The sequence below is a fragment of the Phalaenopsis equestris genome, unplaced genomic scaffold (assembly GCF_001263595.1).
Source record: "Phalaenopsis equestris unplaced genomic scaffold, ASM126359v1 Scaffold000949, whole genome shotgun sequence".
Taxonomy (NCBI): domain Eukaryota; kingdom Viridiplantae; phylum Streptophyta; class Magnoliopsida; order Asparagales; family Orchidaceae; genus Phalaenopsis; species Phalaenopsis equestris.
The window spans coordinates 614,985-642,763 of NW_018165388.1; the positions used below are offsets into that span (position 1 = coordinate 614,985).

General features: G+C 34.1%; 1 protein-coding gene across 1 annotated transcript in view; it reads right to left on the bottom strand.

Moving 5' to 3' along the window:
- Positions 1 to 671: 671 nt before the first annotated feature.
- The window catches only part of LOC110032471 (ras-related protein RABC1), a 43,029-nt gene continuing 15,921 nt past the window's right edge, over positions 672 to 27,779 (bottom strand). Inside the window, exons 4-7 of the mRNA XM_020736116.1 lie at positions 9,304 to 9,369; positions 2,272 to 2,393; positions 1,889 to 2,017; positions 672 to 1,052 (exon numbers count right to left, since the gene is read on the bottom strand). Coding sequence (XP_020591775.1) covers positions 945 to 1,052; positions 1,889 to 2,017; positions 2,272 to 2,393; positions 9,304 to 9,369 — 425 coding nt within the window. The 3' untranslated portion in view covers positions 672 to 944. The remainder of the gene's footprint in view (positions 1,053 to 1,888; positions 2,018 to 2,271; positions 2,394 to 9,303; positions 9,370 to 27,779) is intronic.

A 27,779-nucleotide genomic window follows, 5' to 3' on the forward strand; every position in this document is an offset into this window, starting at 1 on the left:
CTATTCGTGTATAAATCGGATCATTTTCCAGGTGGCTGATCAACTAAAACACGATTTAAAAAATTAAGCTTATGATATTTAACACGAACCCAACCCAACGATTATTCTAAGTCAACACGAACTCATACTTCTCGAGTCGGACCTGAATTGAGTTATCAGGCCAATTTTTTACGCTCCTGATTCTTATTTTCCAATTTTATGATTTATTGCGACGCAATAAACAAATCATAAATAAAAACGTAAATTATTATATAACTTTTTAATGTTACCAGAAATCAATTTGAAAAGCATCTCTTGCTTATTCACGAATTATACACGTGTATCTTTTGCTGTTAGAGTTGATTCTTCAGTTTCACACTTGAACATACCGTAAAAAACAAAGGAAAAAATATTACGTCTGAACGGTAATGATACGTCGAAGGTCATTTTTTTCCGCTGCATCCGGTGGATCACAACTGTTATCCGGACGCAGCTTACATTTGACCTCCGGACGTAATATATTTTCCTAAAAAAAGGCCTTCAGAGAATAAGTTAAACAGAATGAAAATATACACTCAAAACTACATCAATGCAAAATACTTTGATCATGGGCTGTGCGCAACACAACACATACCAAAACAAACGCAGATTTTTATCATTAAAATCAACGTAGATATCCTAACAATTACAAAAACAAAATCCAACATTGAAGTGCACAAAATCCTTGGTATTTATTCCAGATAAGACTTTAGGAGATACAAGTTGAAAACCATGGAAAAATAGCGGAAACAATTCAGAGGCATTAACAAAGCATTCGAAAAATATATATAAAGTGAAGAAATATACCCTTAATATCACCATTACAGGCCTGAACAACGGAGCATTCACTGGAGAGTTGCACCTTATAAATTCAGAGAAGAGAAAGTCGTCTGGAACCTCATTTAGTATATCTGTTGTTTTTAAATTCAGCAGCAGCCACTGGTAGAAGCATCAGCTGGAGGTGGCTTTTGCTTAAATATGTTCTTCTTCAAGCCCACGGAACCCTCAGCAAGAAGGCTTGGAGTCTCCAAAATCTGTCATGTTCAGAACAGAGTTCAAACGAGCACAGATTTTAAGAACAGCTTTTCGTTTGTTCTTCTACCTCAGAGACAGAATAAAACATGATTCCAATAATGCTCCTTTTTATAAGGCTGGTATCTTTAAGAATAATTACATTACATCACCATGTAACAAGTTATGAATAGTGTTGTCAAAAAGGCTCGTCGTTCACGAACAATTCATGCTTATTTTTTTTGGCAAGCAAGCAAGCAAGTCAAATACAAATAATTTTTTTGAGTTTGATTTATAAACGAGCCAAACAGAAGAAGACTGTTTGACCGTATTCGGTTATTTTGGCTTAAATTATAAATAATAATATTATTAAATTTTTATTCTGATTTTTTGTGATGTTTTTACAATAATATTAAATTTTATTATTTTTTATATCATTCGAGTTAATTTCGAGTTGAACACGAGTTGGAAAGAACAAATGAAATCGCGTCGAACACGAATGGAATTCATGAGCCATTTCCAACACGAGTCGATTTTGAGCAAAAATAAATTCAAACGAGCCAAACATGAACTAACACTAGGCTTACTCAAGCTCGGCTCGTTTACACCCCTAGTTATGAATGATGATTTATGGCAGCGTGAAAAAAATGATGAGCAAACAAAGATGCAAATTGAATTTTATATGATATGAGCATAATATTTGTGGGAAAATTAAAACAAAATATACAAACATGTTAACAACTACAAACTCAATGATAAAAAAACATGGAGAAAAATAATGAGGCTTTGTTTGATTCAAGTTCATATGCTAAAAAAGAAGAGAAATGCATAATATATTCAGTACATGATAGCCACAAACCTTCAAGACAAGCTCCTCAAAACACTGCTCGACATTAACACGGGTTTTTGCACTGCATTCCAGGAAAAGGCATCCATATTCTCTAGCAAAGTCAATGCCCTCTTTCTTCGAGACAGTTCTCTCACTTTCCTAAAATATGCATAAAAGATGACATTGCAGAACGCACATTAAGTAACAGTGAATAAATATATAGTAGAAATGGATTCATCAGAACACCAGCCTTATCTGATCTATTGAGGGCTAAGCTTCTACGAAATCGATTATTGTTAAGAGGTAAATGAAGCTAAGCCCCTAAAGATGGAATAAGGTTGACAAGCAAAATGCTTTTAGTATCCACCAAGTCTAGAAACAATAGAATTGTGTATTAAGATATATAGAAGCACCTTATCAACTTTGTTACCAACAAGCATCTTGATGCAATCTTGATTAGTTGAATAGAGATCGATTTCCTTTGCCCATACATCTGAGAGATTAGTGAATGTGTCCCTTCGTGTCACATCATAAACTGCAATGCTCGCACCAACAAAAGTAAATCAATAGTTCGTCTGATTGGTAACAATTTTTTCCAAAAAATACATTGGATCATAAGATAAATAAGCACCACATTAAGGATAGTTTTTATGCTTAGTTGTTTTGCTAAATAATAACATGAAAATGCATGTGGGATCCACAGAGAGTGAGAGTGAGAGTCAGACTGAAAAACGGGTAAGGGGGTTAAGAGAGAGAGAGAGAGAGAGAGAGAGAGGAATAAGGCGAAGCCGAGAAAAGAGGAGGCTGAGAAGAGAGAAGGAGAGAGGATGACAAAGAAAGTTTGTTTTCTGACTGAGTATGAATTTGATTCCAAGATTGAAGGTCAAAAAAAATTTTGTGCGTGCTTCTAGCTGGGGTCGAGCTCAAATAATGAGTTGGCTAGTAAACTAGGAACATCTCAAATCAAATTTGTTCATTCAGATATGAATAGAGCCATGTAAACACAAATCAGATCAAAACATATGTATGCATTAATGAATTTTGAAATTTATGTATATATGTATATGCATGCATATGTATGTATATAGACTACTATATATATCTTAAGAGGAAAGGCCAGAGGCTATTTTACGAGCCTCTAACCACTTCAAATGTGCCTAACAATTCGAGTACCGTCTCCTTAAGGCCAACTATGCCAGAGGGGATTTGAAACCCCGACCTGAGGGGTCTTACACCGAGGATGCCAACCAACAGGCAGAGATACGCGACACTACACAATATATATATAAATAATCATCATCTTCAATTTGCCGATTGATAGTCACTTCCATCAATGCCGTCAAGTAGGAAGAAATTGAAAGTAGTGGAATCCCTCCAATAGAAGGAATGGGAAGACACTCGGTCAAAAATTCGGAAGTTTTTGCAAATAGATGATATGTTCATCTTGTCATATCGAGCCCTCGTGAAAAAGAAACAAAAAATGCATCATGGCCTACAAGAAGCCCAACTATGGAAATAGTAACAACAAGAACTATGACTTGAAGGTTCAACAACTCCATAACAAAGATGCATTATCAGAAGGACAATCAACGTTAATGTTAAAAGGATAAAACATGAACAAATATATTCGATCCTTGCTCAATAAAAAGTAATAAAGCTTTAAAGGAAAGACAAATAGCTAGCATATCAATCATGCACAAAAATAAACAAACTAAATTAAAGTTGTTCGTGAAAGTATCACAAACACTATAATACCCTTGCATGACAATCATATGATTTTAGTTTCGTAAAAAATCATTTAGAACTAGTATAAAATTCAATCAAATGCCTAACAAACAATACAATAAAATCACTACCCGAGGAATGAAGAAACTATAAGCTATGCAATGGTTAAATATTGAATAGGAGATGAATCAAGAAATCTATTGGATTGGAATAAAATTCGATGCGATTCTTTAAGTTGTAAGATTAAATTTCAATTGTACAATCACATTCAGATTTTGTTTTAGATTTAGGTTAATTCATACAAAAATATTAAAGACTGTGTAAGATGTCAATTTATTTTTTATCAATGTGTATAAATTGACACCAAAAAAGGACTTGTTATCTTCAAATCCTTTAATATTTTCACCTTTGCAAATTGGAAGTTCATTCTTGTGTAAGAGGTGTGACATTTAAAAGTGTATCAAGAGTCCTATATGACCTTTTACTCGAAACCCATAGGAAACATGCTCAATAGTATACAAAGCAATGGATTAATCATTGCTAATAAATTTCTAGAGCATAGATGTAAGTCAAACTATAAAGCAATCAACGACTAACTTAATAGATCCAATTGGAAGTATCCTAGTAGTGACAAACTAGTTGTCATTCTTTCTAAAGGAAACATGCAATCTCTTATCCACTTTGAAGGTGAGATTTAGCTATTGTCCTGTGATAAAAAAAGACATTTTTTGTTTTAATTTTAAGTTGAGACCATTAGCAGCAATGGATGTTACTGCCCATGTCTCTTCTAGCAAATCTTGATTGAAATATTCATATTAGCTTGATATTCTTGCCTCAACTTAAGAAGTTAACTATTCTAGAATAAGAATAAGTAGGTACGTATCTCTCTTAATCGATTCTAGATTTCATACTAGCCGGGGTTATAAAAAAATACTCGACCAAATTTTCTAATACCAAACTAGATTCCTAGCTAAAATCTTTTAGTAGCTCCTACCAATTTAATCTTCTCATATCTAATGCACTAGTCATCGAATACCAATCAAAGAGATCCTTAACATTAGATATTCAATTAAGAAAAAACACTTTGAACCATATCTAACAATATAAATTGAGGCATTAACCTTTAGTCTTTTTACTTTTATTTTTTTCATATTCACCATGATGTCGATTACAACAAACTTATGATCACTTTTATGATTACCAATCACTCATCATGGTCATCACAAGAAAAATATTCTTTAGAAAGATTTTGAGGGTTTTAGATTCTTAAATCTCTAACATTCAAATGATCCTTCATATCCACATTCATATGGTCTCTAGAATTCCTGATCTATCCAAATCCACAAACCTAGATCTATTGAAAACCTTAGATTTAGGGATGGGGTATCATGATTCCTACAATGGTATCCGCAAAATACATATCACAAACATTTTTTCTACTAAATCATTTAACATTCCAGAACCGAAAGCTTACCATAAGATGGATTTTGTATGAGATCATTAAGAAAAAAAGAAAAATATGGGAGATTTCTTCACCAAGATCTTTAACTTAGTTTGTCCGAAATCTTAGTTCTTCTGATTGGTCAAATATTTTTTCTTACTTAACCATTACTCCATCAAATTTATCTTCTAAAATTTCAATTTGGTATCCGCAAAATACATATCACAAACATTTTTTCTACTAAATCATTTAACATTCCAGAACTAAAAGCTTACCATAAGATGGATTTTGTATGAGATCATTAAGAAAAAAAGAAATAATATGGGAGATTTCTACACCAAGATCTTTAACTTAGTTTGTCCGAAATCTTAGTTCTTCTATTTGGTCGAATATTTTATCTTACTTAACCATTACTCCATCAAATTTATCTTCTAAAATTTCAATTTGGTATCCGCAAAATACATATCACAAACATTTTTTCTACTAAATCATTTAACATTCCAGAACCGAAAGCTTACCATAAGATGGATTTTGTATGAGATCATTAAGAAAAAAAGAAAAATATGGGAGATTTCTTCACCAAGATCTTTAACTTAGTTTGTCCGAAATCTTAGTTCTTCTATTTGGTCGAATATTTTATCTTACTTAACCATTACTCCATCAAATTTATCTTCTAAAATTTCAATTTGGTATCCGCAAAATACATATCACAAACATTTTTTCTACTAAATCATTTAACATTCCAGAACTAAAAGCTTACCATAAGATGGATTTTGTATGAGATCATTAAGAAAAAAAGAAATAATATGGGAGATTTCTACACCAAGATCTTTAACTTAGTTTGTCCGAAATCTTAGTTCTTCTGATTGGTCAAATATTTTTTCTTACTTAACCATTACTCCATCAAATTTATCTTCTAAAATTTCAATTTTTATTTCACTGCATCATTCAAATTTATATCTTATGTTCAGTAAGTTCCACATCAATATGATAGCCCTATTTTTACTTCGCAAATCAAATTTATCTACTTAAATTTCAAATTTAATTTTATATTTAGAGCCAAATGCTTATTTCTTTATATTTCCTCTGGTAATGCTTCTTAGTCATGTTTCAATGTGAAAGATAGTTTACCATATGCAAGAAATCTACAGTCTTGTAAATTGCAAACTAACCCCTTCTATAGCAAACCAAAGCCATTACAGGAGCCTTTCCATCAAAATTTCCAAAAATTTGAAGGTCTTATTTCTTATGAAGCTTCCATATCCATAGATTATTCTCATGAATTTATAGTTAAATGGAATAATCAACCTCTGAGGATAGTTGGATGACTAGGGTAAATTTAGAAATATTTAAACAATACCTAGAAGATAACTGGCTTAATTTTAACTTTATGAAACAGGGTTATTCATGATCTAGTTGATGCAGCATAGCCTCAAAATGTACACAGACCATGATCAAAGAAAAGTGCTTTGCATAAAAAATATGGGCCATTATCATTGTTTTACAAAATTAAAGAGTAGTGCTTCCTTTTTAGTAAGGAAAACCTCCTCATATATTCAACATATGAATTAATTAAATGAAAGTTTAAGCTTCCTTACATTATTTGACCCCCCCTCTCTCTCTCTCTCTCAATCTCTCTTTCTCTCTCTCCAAAGGCTTAGTTTTTCCATTTTGTCAAAAATTTTATCTTAACCATTACTCCAAATTTATCTTCTAAAATTTCAAATTTAGCTTCATATTTAGAACCAAATGCTTATTTCCTTAAATTTCCTTTGGTAATGTGTTTTAGTCATGTTTCAATGTAAATGATAGTTTAACATATGGACGGAATCTACGGCCTTGTAAATCGCAAACTAACCCTTCTATGGCAAACCAAGGTCATTCATTACCGGAGCCTATCCATTCAAATTTCCAAAATTTTGAAGTTCATACCTCATATGAAACTTCCATATCTATAGATTCTTCTCATGAATTTATATTTAAATGGAATAATCAACCTCCCTCTAAGGATACTTGGATGACTAGGGTAAATTTAGAAATATTTAAACAATACCGAGCAGATAATTGGCTTAATTTTAACTTTATGGAATAGAATTATTCATGATTTAGTAATGTTGATGCAGCATAGTCTCAACATGTACACAAATCATGATCAAAGATAAGAGAGTTGCATCAAACATGAGAACCAACGTCATTCTTTTAGAAAACTAAATAGTAGCGCTTCCTTTCAAGCAAGGAAAACCTCCCTCTTATATATTCAACTTAATAGTTTTAAAAACATCCCCCCCCCCCCCCCCCCCCCAACCCCAACAAACCACCAACACACCAAAAAAAAAATAAAAGGGAAAAAAAAACAAAATGTCCATTCAATTCTCTCAAACCAAAAGAAAGAATTTAAGAAGAGAAACTATAATCAAAGTCAAATTCAAGTAGGAAGAAAGGAAGAAATCAAAGCTTTGGAAATCAAAGCTTTGGAAATCAACTTTTCAAGCGATTAGCCTCCATGATCATCATAAATGTTATGATCTGTTTAGTACTGATTTGAGGATGATAAAACTTGTGCAGAGTCATCTAAGGACATGTTATGTGATTTATATAAATACAATTAAAATTCAAATCATAATCAAGATATTATTGTCCACCAGGCTAACTCAAGCACTTGCAACTTGAAAACAAGCTCAAGATGAAGAAGTGAATATCTAAGAAAATTTAGCTTAATATGCAAGTAAAGATGCAATTTAATATAATTTGATAGAGTATGATGTGATGAAGAACTCAAGATAATGAACATAGTAAAATTGATTTAATTTTATTAAAATTTACCAATATTAAAAGATAAAACTAGAAAAATTGGTGTTCGGCGTTGTAAAGGTGAAGCATAATCTACAAATTGAAAAGAAAAAATAAACTTAGAAATTAAACACAATAAAAAGGATCTATAAATATCAACAAATTAATTTAAATATATAATCATAAAACACAAAATCATACAAAATTTATATTTTTCAACAGAAAACTTTCACTAAAACTTTCTAGTACTTTGACTCGAGTAACCTCAATCCTTTCATGAAGCACAGAAAAGAAAATATAAAAAATGAATTAAAAAATTAATAAGAAAATCATTTAAAAGAAAAAATAGTAAATAAAAAAAGGAAAACAAAAAGTTAAGAGATTGAACCCAATAGCTTGATCACTTATCCATGAAGGACTTGAAAAACTAGACATTGGTGGGGGCTGATTTGGTAGCCAATAAAGAATTTTCTAAGAAGATTTCTTAGGGCGATCTTGAACCTTTCCCTTGCCATCCTCTAGTCTATAAATGGTGCATTATAAGAGATAAAAACTATCAATGAAAACATAAAGAGAAAGGGCTTATGGTGTCCATTTTTAGAAAGATTTGAAGAAATAAACTAAGTGTTTATCCCACTTGTATGGTTGCTGAGTACTTGGGTGTTTGTGATTTAACAGACTCCAAAGCTTGTAAGATTGAGCAAATCAATTATCTGTACTCAAAAGTATTATTACTAGGACAATATTGCTTATTTTTTATTCAACACCATAAGACACTTGTCTTCTTGCACTTGTAGGTTGTTTAACTTAAAAGAATTTTTGCCAGTTTGAGTATATAATCTACATTATGCTTAATATTTTATCAATCACATATTAGCCTAGCACGTCTCATACATCTTGCACTTGTATATGTGGTAGCGTGCCTAGTTTAGTTAATTATAATTTGTGTGATTGATATTTGGATATGAATTGGGAAGAGTTCGAAAGAAATTCTTGCACAGAAAATTCAGTTTTTTTATTTTTTATTTTTTTTTTTTTTTTTTTTGTGCCTAAACTCTGTCAACAAGGTGCCGTCATAAATTCTGTATCAAGAATTATTCCTTTCTATATTAATCATTGTTATGTTTAGAGCTATATATTACCCATGTTTATCAAGTTGTAAGCCTCCCTGCGAACAAAACAACAATAAGAGCATTAGTGATCACCATTCCTATTAAATCCGCTTACATAAAAACAGATTAAATCTTAATACACAAATTTATAAAATTTAAATAATTTAAAAAAAAAAAAACATTTGAATGCCTAGCTTGCGGAAATGGATGAATATCACTGAAGAGATCAGCTAAACTACATATGATGCAAGAAAATAATCATATTTTATATTCCGGTTCAATCAAAGAAATATATTCTCAGAGTAGCATGCTCAACCATAAATGCAAGAAATATCCCATCGCTGAAAATAAAATTTAAGCGGAATATCATCACATACCCATTATAATCCCTTGAGCTCCTCTGTAGTATGAGCTCGTTAAAGTTCTAAATCTCTCTTGCCCAGCTGCAAGATAGAAATAAAAATTTTAAATATTAAAAATTCAATAAAAAATTACAATAAAAATGATTTTGACATCATGAAACATTCTTGTATTCAAAAAAAAATTAATACTTCTTCACAGAATAAGAAACTATAATTCAACATAGCAATGATAACCAAGCTATCATTCTCTCAGGCCACTGGTTTATTTATACAATTAAAACAAAACAAGCCAAACGTACGATTTATACGTCACAAACAAAAGGTCACAAAAGGGCTTTCCATCGTACTAATTTGAGATTTCATTGGAGAGTTTGTCACATGTTTTCTCTAATGCTGAAGAATAATGCAATTGAAGTTTAAAAAATATGCCATTTATAATTTAAAATTATAAATATTCTCAGGTTTAATGGATTAATTAAACAACATTATAGAGATGGATCTACCCCATCGAGACTCTTACAGGAGTAGCACTTGTGTACATTTCTTGAATGAACAAAAAGTCAATCAAGCTTTTTGAATTCAAATGAATCTCGTGACAACCAACAAAAATAACTAAATTATAGCGTATGTCAATAGTTTAACGAAAAAATTCTTTAAGCTTCAAAAGACTAGCATGTCAAATGGCTTAGGTTCATGATAAAGTTGAAATTGAATGATCATCCTCTTAACTACCTGGAGACTACAATGGAAAACTCCAATGCATGCAGTGAAATCTAAGAGTACCAGCCTCATTTTCACGGTGGGTCGGCCGAAAACCTAAGGATTGATGGAGGGCTTAATTGGAGACAACTTTAGAAACTCCTGGAATAGTTTTTATTCTCTTTCTATTTACGTTTATTTCAGAAATTTTTCCTCTCCATACATATGCTAGATGTATGGTCACATTAAACGTCGACCATCTGATGATCCAATTAGGAGAGTAGATGTTTTAGATTCGACTTGTTTTAAGAAAGGCAGAGATAGACCTAGACTTGGGCTTATTGTATTAAAAATAATCTTAATTTACTAGAACTAAATGAAAATATGACACTAAATAGGACGCAATGGAGAAAAAGGATTCATGTAGCCGACCCCACGTAGTGGGATTAAGGCTTTGTTGTTGTTGTTGTTGTTGTTATTGTATATATAGGCTATATATAATTAGCAAGATTGTAAATTAGGAGAGACTGGTTTCCTTATGTATGTATGTAACATTATGTTTGAATAATAAAAAATAAGGTGATTCTTCCCTCCCAAGTTTTTAATCATGGTCTTAGAGTCAGGTTAATTCTACGGCAAAATTAGGGCATTCTTCATCGTTTGGCTTAACCACAACATTTAGCATCATTTCTACTCACCTGTCGACCGGAAATTTGAAAATATTTTAGATTTGAAAAATCGTTTTAATATATATAGGTGATTTTGATTTTAAAAATAATATTTTAATTTTGAAACAAATGAGGTCAAATCGATCCCATATATTTGATAGCTTAGATGGTTGAGCGTGATACCGCAAGTAATACATTGTACTAAAGGATAAGCATATCACTAGTAGTAGGTTTAACCACCTGAACAAAAGAGTTTGTGACATTCATTTGATCTGTGAAACTTTTTGTGTGACCGACAAGTTCCCCTATCTATATAAGTATTATATAGAGTTTATTTTAAGTGGGTTCTTAGTTCTTTATAGAGGCAAGCCTCTATGGTTAATTACGTCTTAAATGAACAAATTCACTTAAGAAAACTTTTGATTAGGATCAGTGGTTCTGTCTTCAAGATTTCGAAGTTTAGTTTCCAAGGTAGAACATAGGAAAGTCAAAAGGGAATAACTTAAAATATGAACATTTATTTTCAAGAGGCCAAAAAAGTGAAAGGTAGGAGAAATCACGGATACGAGGAGAATCTTGGTGACTTCACATCTATCATAGTGTTTGACTTTATGTCTTTGAAGTGAATTTATTTAATGTTTAATCTTGCCGATTTTATTATTTATGACTTACACTTGCACGATATCTGATCGTACAAATAGCATAGAAAGATGTGAAGAATTACGCCGCACCGAAAGAAAACCTTGGAATCTTAAAAAGTTAGAACTTACGATGCACAACATAGTTGTGCAAAAAGTTAAAGATATTGTGAGGATTTATGCTGCACTATAAGGACTACCTCGCAATCATATGGCTTGTTATTTAAACTAAGGAGAAGTTTAGCTGAAGTAGACCATATTTTACTGTTGTAGATCGTCATCCTCCGTCCACATCTTCGTCGTACTATCCACAAAGGTTTTATCCATGCTTCATGTAACAACAGTTTCAAGTTTAATGTTTTATATGTGAGCGTGCAATATTGTTAAGTCGGTGGCTTGTTGCAATTTATCTCCTAAACCAGGTTATAACCTAAACGATTTACGAATTCTATAAGCAAGTGCAGGAATAAAAGAACTATAAAAACACAGTAAAAAAATGCAGTAGGAAGTGCAGTAAAGAAAATAAACAATAAAATATATTGTAAAGGAAAAGGCAGTATACAGTGCAATAAATAAAATAAACATGCGCACCTAGGGGTGTTTGCTGCTCCTGCAAATAGAATTAGTGTCGCGGGTAAAAGTAAACGAGTATAGTAGAGAATTTAGCAAGTGGGGCAAACATGCATTTATATATAAAAGAATAAATGACAGAGCATCATATGGAAAACTCGAAAAAAAACACGTGTGACCCGAAGAAAATAGCAAGTGAACTATAAAAGACTGAAGTGAACTATAAGAATTCAGGTTTGGAGTGGGCTAGGATTTTAATATTCCCGAAAGACTCCGTAGACAACCATCGGTCATCCATGTGCATAAAGCCCTACATTCAACTAGAAAATTCTAATTAGATAATCTTAGGAGGGCAATCCTCAACCCAACACAGATAATTGACAAGTGGATGACAATATTATATTATTTAAAGTTTGTGGTTTTTCATGCATATAAACAAAAATAGTTTTTATTTGTTTAGTAATCAAAAGTATTTGCGTTGTAAAGAAAATATTTATTCTGACGTTATATTTGTGTATTTTGAAAAGATAAATCATCCACGAGTCGATTACTCTGTCAGACTATAAGACCGCTAGCAGCCTAAAAAGGCAAGTGTTCTTGCTAGTCTAGTGTCGGTGAATAATATTGTCATTCTACATTCTCACCAGATCCCTAGGTCGGGTCCCGATGTCGTAGGATGCAATATTAATCAGCTCTATCAACAAATGTCTTTGTCATCACGACACTTAAACCCAAAAAAGAACCATCCAACTTATAGTTTTGCTTGATGGTTCATAAATAGTCTAAGCTATATATGCACACTTATGTTTCAGATATAAGCACCTAAATCAAACCAAGAAGCAAGGAAAGAAAAGAAGAAAAATTGGGTGAGAGAGAGGACGGACTAATCCATCTGAAAAAGCAAAGAAGTGAAGGGTGAATCGACCCTCAAAATTGCATTTAAAATCATTTTCAACATCCTACAATATGAATTTAAAAGGATATATTCGGAAACTCTGATATTCCGACATAAGAAATTCAACACCTAAGCCTCTTCCCGAGGTAAATAAAAAGTACCCATACTTTTCATGTAAAAGCTGATGAGTAATTTCTCCCCTCCCTCTCATTCTCTATAATAGTAACCTACGACTTAGCATTTAAAACAATAGTCAAACTAACTTAAAAAGGTTCCAAAAGTTGCAACCAAACATGCCTCAAAATGTTTCAAAAGTTTCAACCAAACAGGTCTCTAAACACACCCAAAACAATAACAAGGCAGACCACCAAAACACCCAAAACAGCAGCCCAAAAGGGCATGAAAGGGCCTCAAAAAAATGTATCCTTACAAACCACAAAGTAGTCTTAAAATTGCCCAAAATCGCAGCCCAGACAATGGGCAAAACAGTGCCAAAAACTGCAGCACTATATACAATAAAACCATCCAACGAACCCCCAAAATCGCAGCCCAAATAGTGGGCAAACCAGTGCCAAAAACTTTTGCAAAACAAGCCACCAAAGAAGAAGACCCGCCAAAAACTTTAGCAAAACAAGCCACCAAAAAAGCAGAGCCAAGAAGAAGACCCGCCAAACCCTCCTATGCTACAATGGTCCACAAACGCAGCTCCCCTTTCCACATCGCAGATAGTCCAGTATTCCCGCAGATGTATCCCGATTCTGTTGCAGGAAATGACGATTGCAATTGCAATCTCATCAAAAAAAAATCTCATCAAAAAAATAGAGAAAAAGGCGGGTAAACCAACAATATTCTTCTCTGACGTTGAGATTTTAACTAGTGCAAGAAAATACAAATTTACACTAGTTAGAAAGTACAAATTGGGTTGCCCTAAGATGGAGATCATCAGAAAGATTTTTGAAGATTTCAAACTGGTTGGGGATTGGCAGGTGGATTATTTCGACAGAAGGTATATTATGATACAGTTGAGCATAGAATAAGATTACAAGAGAATTTTCTCAAAGAAATTCATCACAATCGAGATCAAATATATGAAATTGCTCAAATGGACCCCTAATTTTGATCTCAGTCAAGAACCTCTAATTGCACCTATCTGGTACTTATTACTTGAACTAAAGCTTCAATTCTTTGACTTATCTATCTTATATGCAATTGGGACTATCCCTGGAAAACCTTTGCAGATAAACTTACCTACAGTTCATTTCTCAAGGCCCTCTATTGTAAGAATTTTGATTGAAAGAGATACTACACTACCAGATGTAGAAGAAGTTTGGTTTGGATTTGGATTGAAGAAGTTTGGTTTGGATTTGCTCACAATGGTTATTGGCAAAAAATTATTATGGAACAAAAACCTTACTACTGCAAGCACTGCAAGATGTTTGGACACCCGCAGAAAAAATATTTCAAATTGCACCCATAGTTGAGAACCAACAGTCAAAAACAGGAACACACTGTTAGTGCACCCCATGTGTCTGAACGCGCTCCCAACTAACCCGATGACAGCCAACCTGAGGAGGTACTCACCACAAGACAGGAGTTGGTGTCTACCCCTAAAATCTCTTCTCTTGATCATACTACAACGGATAATGTTCGAATCAAAAATCAAGATAGTCTCGTAGCTCCTATTCAGGAAGCATCAGGTGTAGAGGTAACAATTCACACTTCACATACATTAGAACCTATCACGGTGACAATGACTGTATTTCCTTCTACTGCATTTCTAACATCAAATTAGACTAAGGATCACATGAGCCAGCAGATGAAGAATGATAGGTTTGCACTTCTCGGCAGAAGAAGAAGACTGGGGACACACTCCAACTTGGAAACTTAATAGATGATACTTTAGTTACTTCTAGCAACACGACTCTTCAAAGTTTGTTATCTGGTGTCACTCCTAAAACTAAAGGAAGAGGCGAGACTAAACTGATTCAGTCAAACATTGAATTATATATCTTAAGTTGGTGATAATGAGAATTGCTTAATCTATTCGCAAGTTGCATGAATATTATTAAAATGGAATTAAAGGAGATTCTATGGCGACATGTGGACCTTAAAATATCTTTCAATTAAATATAAACTTTGATGCAATATATATATATATATATATAAGCATATAAGACTTTTGCAAATGGGCCACTCAAAACCTTCAGACTTTTGCAAATAAGTCACCTAAAACTTTCAAATTTTTGCAAATAATACTCCCAAAATTTTTAGATTTTTGCAAATAACACACCTAAAACTTTCAGATTTTCGCAAATAACACACTTAGAACTTTCAGATTTTTACAAATAACACATCCAAAACTTTCAAAATTTCAAGTATAAAGTCCACTTTGATTTCTCTTCTCTTTAAGGATAATAATACTTTAAAGCATTGAGGTTAGAAAAGCCAGCCTTCATAAATACGAACTACATTACCCATGAAGAGTGGATGCCAAAAAATCTGATAACAAAGTAATTGAAATATGTAGCTTATCCAATCAGACACAAAAAAAATTTTAAATAATGAAATAAGCAAGTAAAGTCGGAGTTTAACAAAGCTTACTCAACCTTCCTCGTCACAAACTAACAAGTAAACAAAAAGGACATCCTTCCAAGCGAGACAAATATCTTAATAAAATTTTTTAACACATTGACTTCAAGTTTTACACGACTAGAAGGAGGAAGAACCAGCCTCAATGCCAAATAGTTCCAAACAGCAAGCTAAAAGAATATTTATTCTTCTCCAAAACCACAACTCTAAGCATGCTCCACCAAAATTTCAAGCATATCCAACATGTTTTAATTAAAAAATAGCAAAGTAGAGAGCAAGTAGGTAGTCACAAGAACTTTGAAAGATTTTTTTAAGGGCACAAATATGAAATTTCACCATCCAACCCCTTCCTTTTTTTTAACGTTAAGGACATAATCTATAACCAAACATGATAGCAGTAAATAGAACAATAATAGTGAGTAACCAAGAGGGCAAGAAAGTTGAAATTAAGAAAGAAGGGAGAAAACCGCAGCTCAGACAGAAAGAAAGCCACCCATAGCTTGCTTAATGTATTCGAAAAAAAGAACAAGAATAGTAATATAAACCCAAAAATAGTAAGCACCAAGAGAGAACCAGCTATGGCACCCAGAACTGATTTTGGCAGCACCCCCCCTCTCCCAAGTTTCAACAACAACCAACTTTGCCATAGGTAGAGTTTTTTATAGGCAAAGAAGAAAGGAAGGGTCATAGCTACCGTCATGAAGTGGTCGAATGAGGTAACGAGAGAGGAAGAGGCGCATTTAGAGAGGGAGATAATGCAGTCTCGGGAAGATGAGCCAGGTATTGTTCGGTCAGGCGGCCTGCGAAGAAGAGGGGTCGGGTTCGGTTAGGGGCTCTGCTCAAAACAGATGATTCGCGAAGAGGGGGAAGCGCACGAGCTAGGGCACGGGTTGAAGGAGAGAGAGTCGGCCCAGGCGAAATGTCGAGCGAGAGAGAGGGACCTGGATCGCGATCGGAAAAGAGGGGCGAAGCTGAGAATGTCGCGTGCGTGAGTTAGGTTTGGGATTTAGGAAGAAATAAAAATACTCTTTTTTATTATTAATTTTATAATATTTAATACTAAAATCTCCTGATTCGCGCACTTTTCGCTCTTGCATGAAATCATAATAAAATAGACGTCTTTCCTAAGTAAAATTAGCTTTTCAGACACGCCGGAGCTGTCCACTTCGTCATTCAGGATTGTTTAAACAAGTTCATCGATAATCGATCAAAAATGTGTCAAATTCGATTTTTCATCAAATTTTAGTTCGTGATCGATCGTTTAAAATATTAACTTACTTTTTAATTAATTGTGAAGCTTTTACAGGTGTAAGTGACACGAATTATGATATTGTGTACGTAAATATGTGAATTGTGACATTTGTGTGCGTGAATGTGTGAAAGTCATAATGGGTGTCCAAAAGTTTTTAAACTCAATAGAAACTCTCTTTGCGTCTCCATATATTGGTCCTTAGCCCTTGCAACTAGAAGTTGAGTTATTGGGACCACTCATATGAGGCTTCGCAAAAAAAAAACGCAAAAAGAGCAGTAGCTGGTTTGAGTTTCTAAAAGGGTGGGTCCAATCACTAGTCATCTAGGATAGTCAATAAGAAACTCCTAAGATTAGATCCTAGGCTTTAGGAGATAAGTAAAAGACCTCACCAAAAATGAGGTCAACATCACCGTGATGGGGACTTCTGCTTCGTGTGGCCTTGTCAAATTCATTTGCGACAATCGACAATTGCATCATGAGGCGCCTCATCAGATTCATCTGTGACAATCAGTGACTGCAACATGAGGCGTATGATTGCTTTATCAGCGATTCTGATCGATTTCATCAACAATCAATCAGCTTTATCATCTTCATTAACAAACAATATGCTTCATCTCCTCGCTCCCACAACCACGCAAGCATCTCCAACAGCCTTCCAGCAAGCAAAATCCTCCCTAGAACAGCCGGAATCCCTCTAGCCAGCCTTCAAGCCCACCTTTTCACCTTATCATAGCCATTGAACTGTTCCTGCAGCAAGCAACAGACAACTTCCTTATCTCAGTATAGAATGTTCTACTTCGGAGGTCAGTTCTGAAGTAGAGACTAGAAATTCTATCCAAACTATTTATGAAATCTCTACCTTTCTCACAGCCCATAAACTTAATATCCATTACTTCCTTCAATGGTCCTAATCCATGTTTAAGCACATATGTGGAAAAGAAAAACAGGAACATCTCACAGAAAAGTGCACAATTCCTGAGCTCACTGATCCTAACCATCGCACATGAAAGATTCAAGACCCTATGGTTATGTCTTGGATAGTCAATTTAATGACTACTAAAGTAGAAGAAAATTTCTTGCTCTGCAAAACAACCAAAGAAATATGGGAGGCTCCAAGAAAAACTGAATCTAACACTGAGAATACACAGAGTTGTTCGAGATCAAAACCAAATTACATGATCTTTACCAAGGAGAGTTAAGTGTCACCTAATATTTCAACACCCTGATAAAGTATTGATTTCAATTGGATATGTTCAACACGTGTGGAAATGTCCACATGATGTCGTGATGTATAAATCCATCATTGAGAAGAAAAGAACCATCAAATTCTTAGTTGGACTAACCAAGGACTCCATGTGAAACCGATAAATTGGAAACCCAAATAAGGAAAGAAAGATCAAGAGAGTAAGGCTATTGCAGATACCATATTTGATGGTTCGACTGACCCATTCACCAAGGAACAACTTGAAGCATTAAAAAAAACTCATTGGTGTCAATTCTAAACTGTACACCAGCCTCATGACACGCCAATATAATATATCATTCTCTCATATTGCTAGCAATGGGAGATTTAGGGTGTGTTTGGGGCAGCTTCTGCAAAAAGAGAAAAAAAAAACCAGTAGCTGGTTTGAGTTTCTAAAAGGGTGGGTCCAATCACTAGTCATCTAGGATAGTCAATAAGAATGTCCTAAGACTAGATCCTAGACTCTAGGAGAAAAGTAAAAAACCTCACCAAAAATTTGGTCAATAGCACCGTGATGGGGACTTCTGCTTCGCGTGGCCTTGTCAAATTCATCTGCGACAATCGACAATTGCATCATGAGGCGCCTCATCAGATTCATCTGTGACAATCAGTGACTGCATCATGAGGCGTATGATTGCTTTATCAGCGATTCTGATCGACTTCATCAACAATCAATCTAAATCTGTCAAGAGACTACTACATCTAAATCTGTCAAACTTGCAAATGGATCACACTAAAAAATTATTGGAAAAAGAAATATATAGCTCTCTGAGGATGTTACTTTTTTGTTTTTTGCATGTTTCACATTTAGACTATAATTTCACTTGAATAAGTAAGCTTACTCATAATATGAAATATATTATTAAATTCCTAGGAACTCTTGTGAATTTCAAGTTGCGATTCGGGAAAGGTGATTGATAGTATTGAAATTCATCAAGGCTTTATACCTGCTCAAGAAAAATCTCTCTAAAAACACAAGTGGTCCCACCTTCATTTTTTTCCTCTAATATATGAGTCTTTTGAGTTTGTCAGTTTAAAAACAAGTCATGTTATGACATTGTCGTTCGAGTAATCTTAATTTCAATTATGTTGTAAAATTATAACCTCATTTATTTATTAAAAAAATACTTAGCACTTATCAATGTGAGATTTATCAACTTGTCAAACAAACTAAAAATATTTATCCATGACCCGATACAAACTCCTAAATCCTTTTTCTATTATCCACTATGTTAATTGAAGACTTTGAAAGGTTACAAACCTAAGTGGAGCGAGATGATTTGTCTCATTCATTGACAATCACACTAGAACCACTTGAGTATTCTAAATGAAGGAGAAATCTGATACAGCACAAATCTTTTAAACATTTCATGAAATAAATCAAACTCAATTTCAATGCAAATTTAGATTCTCAAAACTGATAAGACAAATGAACATTTCAACTACATCCTTGGATCCTATCTTTCAATAAAAAAAATAATCAATAGGAATTTATGAATTGATACTCCACAGCAAAATGAGATGGCTAAAGAAAAGAATAGACATCTTGAGCTGTTTAGCCGATTCGGATTTCTCATCAAACTCCAAAATATTTTTGAGGGGGAGTACTTCTTACTGCAAAATAATTTATCAATCGAATTTCTAATTTCAAAACACTATTTCACATCATGATGGATGCCTATTCCCACATCAGGGATTTCTCAACTAAAACACAAAATTTTTTGTTGTCTTTTGTCTGTATATATTCCCCAAACAGTACAAGCTTGATCCTAAATTAATCAAGTGTTTTTTTTTTTGGCATGCCTCAATAAAAAGGGCTATAAGGACTATCACATATTACTAGAAAATACTACAACTCTACGGATGCCACATCATTTCAGGTATTCTATGGTTCCTTCCCGCGTCAATTACCAATTTCTGATTATTGAGATTCACAGATAATTCAGATTCCTATTTCAGGATAGATCTGACCTTCTTCCCTCAAACAAATCGAAATGATTGAATTTTTTCTCTTCTGAATCGTCTGAGGTCTAATTCCTCAATCTCATTTCATTTCAAGCCAAAACAAATTATCTTGAACTCAAATCTCGGATTCTCTAGGATTTGAAAATCAATCATACTATCAATTTTTGGATACTATCAATGATACCTACACAGCCTCAAAACCTACCCCTTTCACCTAGCCCTTAAGTCTCCCAAACACCACTGCATGAAAATATCCTACTTGAGGATGCACAACCAACCCAACTTGAAGTTCATAACAAAGAACTTCGTGTGTACACGAGGAAGAAAAACCTTGAGCAGGGGAAAGACACTTACAAAGACAAAACTGCTCAAGCCAAAAATCAGGTCCACCACGACTTGAAATTTCGAGTGAGGATTCTAAAACTCAAGAGTTATCTCCTTCCTCCTTTGGTGTTGATGACAAAGAAAGTTGTACTAAATATCCAATTCAAAAGTATATAGCTTATAAGAAACTATCCTCGCCCTATAAAGAATTTATATTTGATCTTGATAATGTGCAGATTCCTTAATTCATTCATGAAGCTCTTATAAATTCAAAATGGATAAAAGTGATTGAAGAAGAAATTCAAGCACTAAAGTATAATAACACATGGATTCTTACAAACTTCCTCAGGATAAGCGGTCAGTTGGATACAAATAGATATTCAACATCAAGTACAAAGCTGATTGTGGTATTAGAGATTCAAAGCTAGACTAGTTGGAAAATGTTTCACTTAAGTTTATGAGAATTGGCTATTAGGAGATATTTGCACCAGTTGTCAAACTGAACATTATCAAATTTCTCCTCTCAATAGAAGTTGACAAGAAGTGAGAGTAACATGAACTTGGCATAAAAAAGGTCTTCCTGAATGGAGATCTTGAAGAAACGTACAAGGAGATCTTGAAGAAGAAGTGTAGAAAGAAATACCTTCGGGACTTGAGAATAATTCCAACAAACACCCAGTACGCAAACTCAAGAAGTCTCTCTATGATCTTAAACAATCACCAAGGGCATGGTTTGAAAGACTTTCTAAAACTATAAAATCTATGGATATTATTAAGGTTAATCTGATCATATGTTATTCATGAAACATACTCAGGGAGGTAAGATTGATACTCTAATAGTATCAATGAAAGATATGATTCTTATTGGTGATGATGAAAGAGAATTTTTAAAATCAAAGAAGTGCTTGCCACTAAGTTTGAAATCAAGGACCTAGAAAACATGAGATATTTTCTAGGTATAAAGGTAGCAAGATCCAAGAAGAACATTATTATATCACAGAAGAAATACGTCCTAAAGTTGCTAAAGAAGACAGTGATGATTGGATGGAAACCTATTGAAACTCCAATGGTTCCCAACAATAAATCTAATAGGGGAAATAAAAGTATATGTGAATAAGGTAGAATATCAAAGATTGATAGAAGAACTCATCCACTTGTCACATACTAGGCCAGATATTGCATACTTCGTCAGTATTATGAGATAAAATGAATAGCTCAAATAAAGACCATTTGGAAATGTACAGAATCATGAAGTTTCTCAAAAAGACTCTTAGTTATGGAATAATTTTTTAGGGAACTAGAAATAAAGAGGTAGAAGTTTACGCTAATGCAATTTGAACTAGAGAACTATCTAACAGAAGATACCACACAAGTTATAGCTCCAATGCTCGGGAAAATTTGGTTACATTGAGAAGTAAGAAACAGGTTATTTCTAGAAGTAGTGCAGGATCAAAGTATAGGGCACTTGCCTTAGGAATTTGTAAATGGATATGAATTCAAAAACTATTGAGGGAATTGGAGTGTGCCTCCAATAGTCCTATACAAATATTTTGTGGCAATCAAGAAGCTATTAGAATTGCTAAGAACCCTATTTATCAGGATAGGATCAAATATATTGAAAATGATAAGCACTTCATCTAAGAAAAAGTTAATTATGGAATTATACAGGTATGCCATATCCTGACATCAAGTTGTCGTTGTCTTCACCAAAACTCTTTCTTTCAGAAACTTCTCAGAGTTTAATACCAAGCTTAGTCTCTACAACCTCTACAACACAACTTGACGTAGAGTATGAAAATCCATGAGGATCAGCCTCTTTTTCATGGTGGATCGGTCGACCACCTAAGGACTTAATTAATTTTTATTATTGGAAACTCCTTGATTAGTTTTTATACTTTTGTTATTTATGTTTATTTCAGAATTATTTCCATTTCATATAGGGTAGATATATTTGGTAAGATTATAAATTAGGAGGAACCAGTTTTTCTATATATGTGACCTTATGTTTCAATAATAAAAAATAAGACAATTATTTCCTCCCACGTTTTTCCTCAGCTATCCTTCCTCATCTCTATCCCTTCTTTCTCTCTACTAGGGCTTCCATTGCTATATTTTTCTCTGCTAGGGTGGCCAACCCATTTTGCCATGCAGGGGCAAGGCACATAGCAAATTGTACCTATGGTGTGCGCTAGATTGATGAAAACAATAAAGAAATTTTTATTTTAATACAATTCAATTCTTATGTCTGCATATCTATCATCTAAACTTGAATATTTATTTATATATCACCTAAATTTTTAACATCACATAAAAATTCCACTAATAATAATTTTTTTAAAGTGAAAGAAGCATTGGTGATTGCAATTATTTTGTACTTATTATTATGCTTGAAAATAAAATATCTAATATTAACATGAATTTATTGCATATGCTCAACAAATAATTTGAAACCCATAGAGAAATATCAAAAGCCAATCAGTCAAGCATGTAAAGCAAACAATTCAAAATCATATTGAATGAGTGTTAATTTGCATATTGTTTGAATGCAAGAAATATTGTTTCATTAAAGGGAAAAAATCAGAAGATTAAAAAAAGAGGAATAAGTACCTTAATTTTCATTTAGCTCCCTCTCTCTAGAGTCCACCTTAAAACTCTTTAAGATTATTTTTCATCCAACTCAACCCACCTAGTCCTCTCTCCACTATGGATACTCGAAATATCGGAGGATCGGCTTCCCTATTAATTGGAGACAATTTAGAATGCTCCTTGATTAGTTATGTTTATTTTAGAATTATTTCCTTTCCATATTTAGGCTAGACATATTTGGTAAAATTGTAAGTTAAGAGGAACAAGTTTATCTATATATGTAATTGTTGGCTCGCGTCTTCGCGTCTCCCTGCTTACTGCATTTCATCGACTCTCCACTTCAGCTTCGTTTGTTTTGACGCCAACCTTCTGACGGCTCGCGTCTTCGCGCCTCCCTGCTTCCATCTTCGTAGCATCGTCTGCTTCGATGCCGCGTTTGCCTACCGCCTTATATCAGAGTGTCGTACCAGGTGGACTATCTCCCTGCTTTGATAGCGCTCCCTCCTTCTGTTGAACCTGGCAAAGCCTCCTTCGCCCACGTGGTGGGTAATCATCTGGTGGAGTCGGATGTTGTCTTCCCCTCAAGCTATAAGAAATGTCGTGATGCCACAGGTGACTGTCTTTTTGTTAAGAAGACAAGTAGAAAAGGTGGAAAAACAACACTCTTTTTCTCTGATTTAGAAATTTCAACATTGACTGATAGAAATTTCAACATTGTTAGAAATTTCAACATTGACTGAGAAATGCAAGTTCGCTCTTATTAGAAAATTTCAGTGCGGCACCCTTCTATGGAAGTTATCAGGAAGAGTTTTGATGATCTCAAATTAGTAGGCAAGTAGAAAGTGAGACTCTTTGATGGGAGACATGTGTTGATTCAGTTTATCATTGTTGAAAATTACGCTCGGATTTTCTCCAAAAAATATCTTAACATTGCAGAAAGTGATCTCCTGATTTCGACTCAAACCATGAATCGCCCACTGTACTAGTATGGTTTAGTTTACCTGGTCTCAAGCTGCCATTTTTTAATCATCAGGTTCTCTACTCTATTGAGGTCATACTTGGGGATCCTCTGAAGCTAGATCTACATACCTTCAATCTAACCAGACATTCTGTGGTCAGAATACTTGTGAATATCACTTTACCTGATATTACTGAAATCTAGTTGGGCACAACACATAATGGATATTGACAACAAATTATCATGGAACATATACATTTTTATTGTATCCACTGTAAGATGTTTGGGCATACCTTTGACAAATGTCACATACACCATCGTAATTTGAAATCTAAAGCTCAAGTGAATAAGGATAAATCCAACCTCGCTGCTCTAGACACATCTGCTCCACTTGTGGAGGAAATTACCACCAGACAGAAATTGGTGTCTGATTTAATTGCCCCTAAAGACCCCCCTGACAATACTATTTTAGTTTTTGCGATTGGTTTGATGTCGGATGGCTCTGTTGAGCAACCAACACCTTCAAACCTTATTGAAAACATTACTGAAAAATCCTTACCTACAAAGAATAGTGATCGGACCGATAATTAGAAGAGCATTGCAACTCCTTATCTTCAGGAAGAATCCGGTGCAGAGGCAACAACTCATACTTCACATATACTAAAACCTCTTGTGGTTATAACTATTGTCAATCTTTCTACTACAGTTCTACCACCTCATCCGAATGAGCACGTTGTTACTGTTAGTCAGGCGCAAGGGACTCATCAGTTTATACATGCCCGACAATCTGTTGACCAACACACTGATCAGATGAGTCAGTCTTCAAATGAGGAATGACAGGTTTATACATACAAGAGGAAGAAGAAGAATGGAGACCTACTTGAGCTCAAGAATCTAATGGATGATACATTGGTTAATTCGAGTAATGGTATGCACCTCACCAATTTGTTACCTGGCTCCCTTCCTAGAACTAGAGGCAGAGGCAGGACTAAATTGGGTCGTCCCTAACTTTTTGCGCATTTTGGTTGTTTTGGTTTTTTGGCCTTACAAGTATCTTTTCTTTTTTTGGAATTTTTGTGTGTTGTACCGTGTGGGTAGGGTGTCTTCTTTTGGGTCCACTCATACAACTTATCTGTATCTTTTCCTTTTTAATATACTAGCCCTTAGGCTTTTAAAAAAAAATTGTCACATTCGGGTTGAAGATTAAATAATAAGAATTCCTAGAATTCCCTCTCAAGTTTTTCATCATGGAATTAGAGATTAGAAATAAACCATAGCTCTCTCCAACACTCGTCAAAATCCCTTCAACAACCTGCAGGCCCTCCCTTTAGTTAGAATCTTCCCTGCAATCGGAATCCTCCCTGCTGCAAGCCCTCCTCAGCCAAAATTCTCCATACGGAGCCTTCCTCTGCTCCTCATTGCAGAAAATCCTTGCAGCTACAGGTTCTCCTCAGCCGACTTCTTGTCGGCTTCCTCTCTCTGTTGTCTAACCTTCCCACCAACAACCCATCTTCTACTTCCCGAGCAAGCGACAACTACAATGTTGTTGGACTTCTATCCTGCATAAAAAGTAGACCAGAAACCTACAGTTAACAGCAGCCAGAAATTCTGCCAACCCTAAAGGTGCATAGAGATTATGACCAAAAATGGAATGAAGACGTCTAATTCTAATCCGAAGATTAGTTCTAAATCAAAGAATAGGAATTTTATCCAAACTACCCCTAAACTCTATACCTTTATCAAAACCATGAACTTAATGGTCATAATTTCCTTCAATAGCCCCAATATATATTTATGTATATTTGTAGAAAAGTAAAAGAGAAACATCAGTTGTTTCAGCTCTTTGGCCCACGATCAATTCAGAATCGGAATTTGAGTGTTTGTATCAAACAATTCGCCACTCACGTTTTAAACCATGTTTCGGTTTTTAATTAAAATGCAAACACGGCTCTTCAAGTGTATCCCGTCGTCCCAATTTTTTAATCCCGTGGTTTACCCCTTCTGCATCTCCGCTTTCCAATTAACAAGAGGTAAAAAATATGCATTTATAATGATCATGAGGACGCATTTATTATAATCATATTAACAAGGGGTAAAAATATCCAAAGAGATATATGGAGTGTATTTTTGTTTAAATTATTTACAATAAATAATAATAAAATATGAAAAATTGCATAGGATTCCAAATATTTGAGGAACTTCAAAGGTAACAACCCTAAGTGGAGCTAAATGGTTTGTTTCATTCATTGACGATCATAATCAAACCACGAGGGTATTCTTAATAAATAACAAATTTGAAACAACTAAAATCTTCCAAAATCTTCCATGACATAACTCAAACTCAATTCCAATGCAAAATTCAAATTCTCAAAACTAATAATGCAAGAACTATTTCAACTCAATCATTGGATCCTGACTTTCAAAAAACGAAATGATCCATGTGATTTCATGTATTGAAATGTCATAATAAAATGAGATAGCTAAGATAAAAAACAAACATTTTCCTGAGGTATAGCACTCAATTATGATTTTCCATTAAGTTTCAAAATATTTTTGAGGGAAAACAGTCCTTACTCCAACATACCAAATCAATTAAATGTTTAACCGGGTACTCAATTTCAAAACACAACTTCATATTTTAATGGATATCTATCCCCACATCAGAACTTTCTCTTCTACAGCACGACTTCAAATTTTTCGGTGTGTATCTTTTCTTGACATCTATTCCCCAAACCGTACAAAACTTAACCCAAAATCCATCAAGTGTATTTTTTCAGTATGCTTCCAACCAAAAGTGTTATAAGTGCTACTCGTCTGTTACCAAAAAATACTAAAACTTCATGGATGTCATATTTTTTTAAAAGTGAATCATATTATCTCAAATTTGATATTTAGGAGGAGAGTGCAAATAAACACCAATTTTGGGATGCACTTAATGACACCTACATTGTCTCCAACCTATCCCTCTTTCACCTGATCGTTCTATCTCCCAAAAACTTCATGAAAATATTTCACTTGAGCATGCCCAACCAACCCAACCTGAAGTTCATAATAAAGAACTTCATGTGTACACAAGGAGGAAGAAAAACTTCGAGTAGGTGGAAAACAACTTGCAAAAATAAAACTACTCAAGACATAAATTGAGTCTACATTCACCTAAAATTTTGGGTGAGGAGAAATCTTTAACTCAGAAGTTATCTCCTTACTCATATGGTGTTGATGACAATGAATGTTGTACAAAATATCCAATTCAGGGGTATATAGCTTATGAGAAGCTATCCTCACTATAAATTTTTTGTATCTAGCCATGATAATGCATAGATCCTTAAATCCATCATGAAAACTCTTAAAATTCAAGAATGGAGGAAAGAAGCTGAAGAGGAGATTCAAGCACTAAAGCAACATGACATATGGACTCATATTAAGCTTCTAAGGGATAAGAAGCCAGTTGGATGCAAATAGGTATTCAACACCAAGTATAGAGTTGATGGTAGTATTGAGAGATTTTAAACAAGACTGGTTGCGAAAGGTTTCTCTCAAGCCTATGGGATTGACTATCGGGAGACCTTTATATCAGATGTCAAACTAAACTCTAACAAGAAATAAGGATTGTCTAAACTTGACATAAAAAATGTCTTCTTAAATGGAGATCTTGGTAAGGTGTACATGGAGATATCACTAGGGCTTGATAATAATTCCAACAAAATACCTAGTATGCAAACTCGGAAAGTTACTCTAGGGTTTTAAGCAAAGTCATTAAGAGCATGGTTTGAAAAGTTTGTTAAAACTATGAGATCTAATGGATACTCCCAAGGTCAAGCCAATCATACACGGTGCATCAAACACACTCAAGGAGGTAAGGTTACTGCATTTACAGTATATATGGATGATATGATCCGTACTTGTAATGATGAAAGAGAAATTCTTAAAACCAAAGAAGTGTTTTCCACTGAGATTGAAATCAAGGACTAGGAACCATGGGATATATCCTAGTTATGGAGATAGTAAAGGTCCAAGAAGGGCATTCTTTTATCACAGAAGAAATACATCATACATTTACTAAGACATGGATGATTGGATGCAAACCTGTCGATACTCTCATGG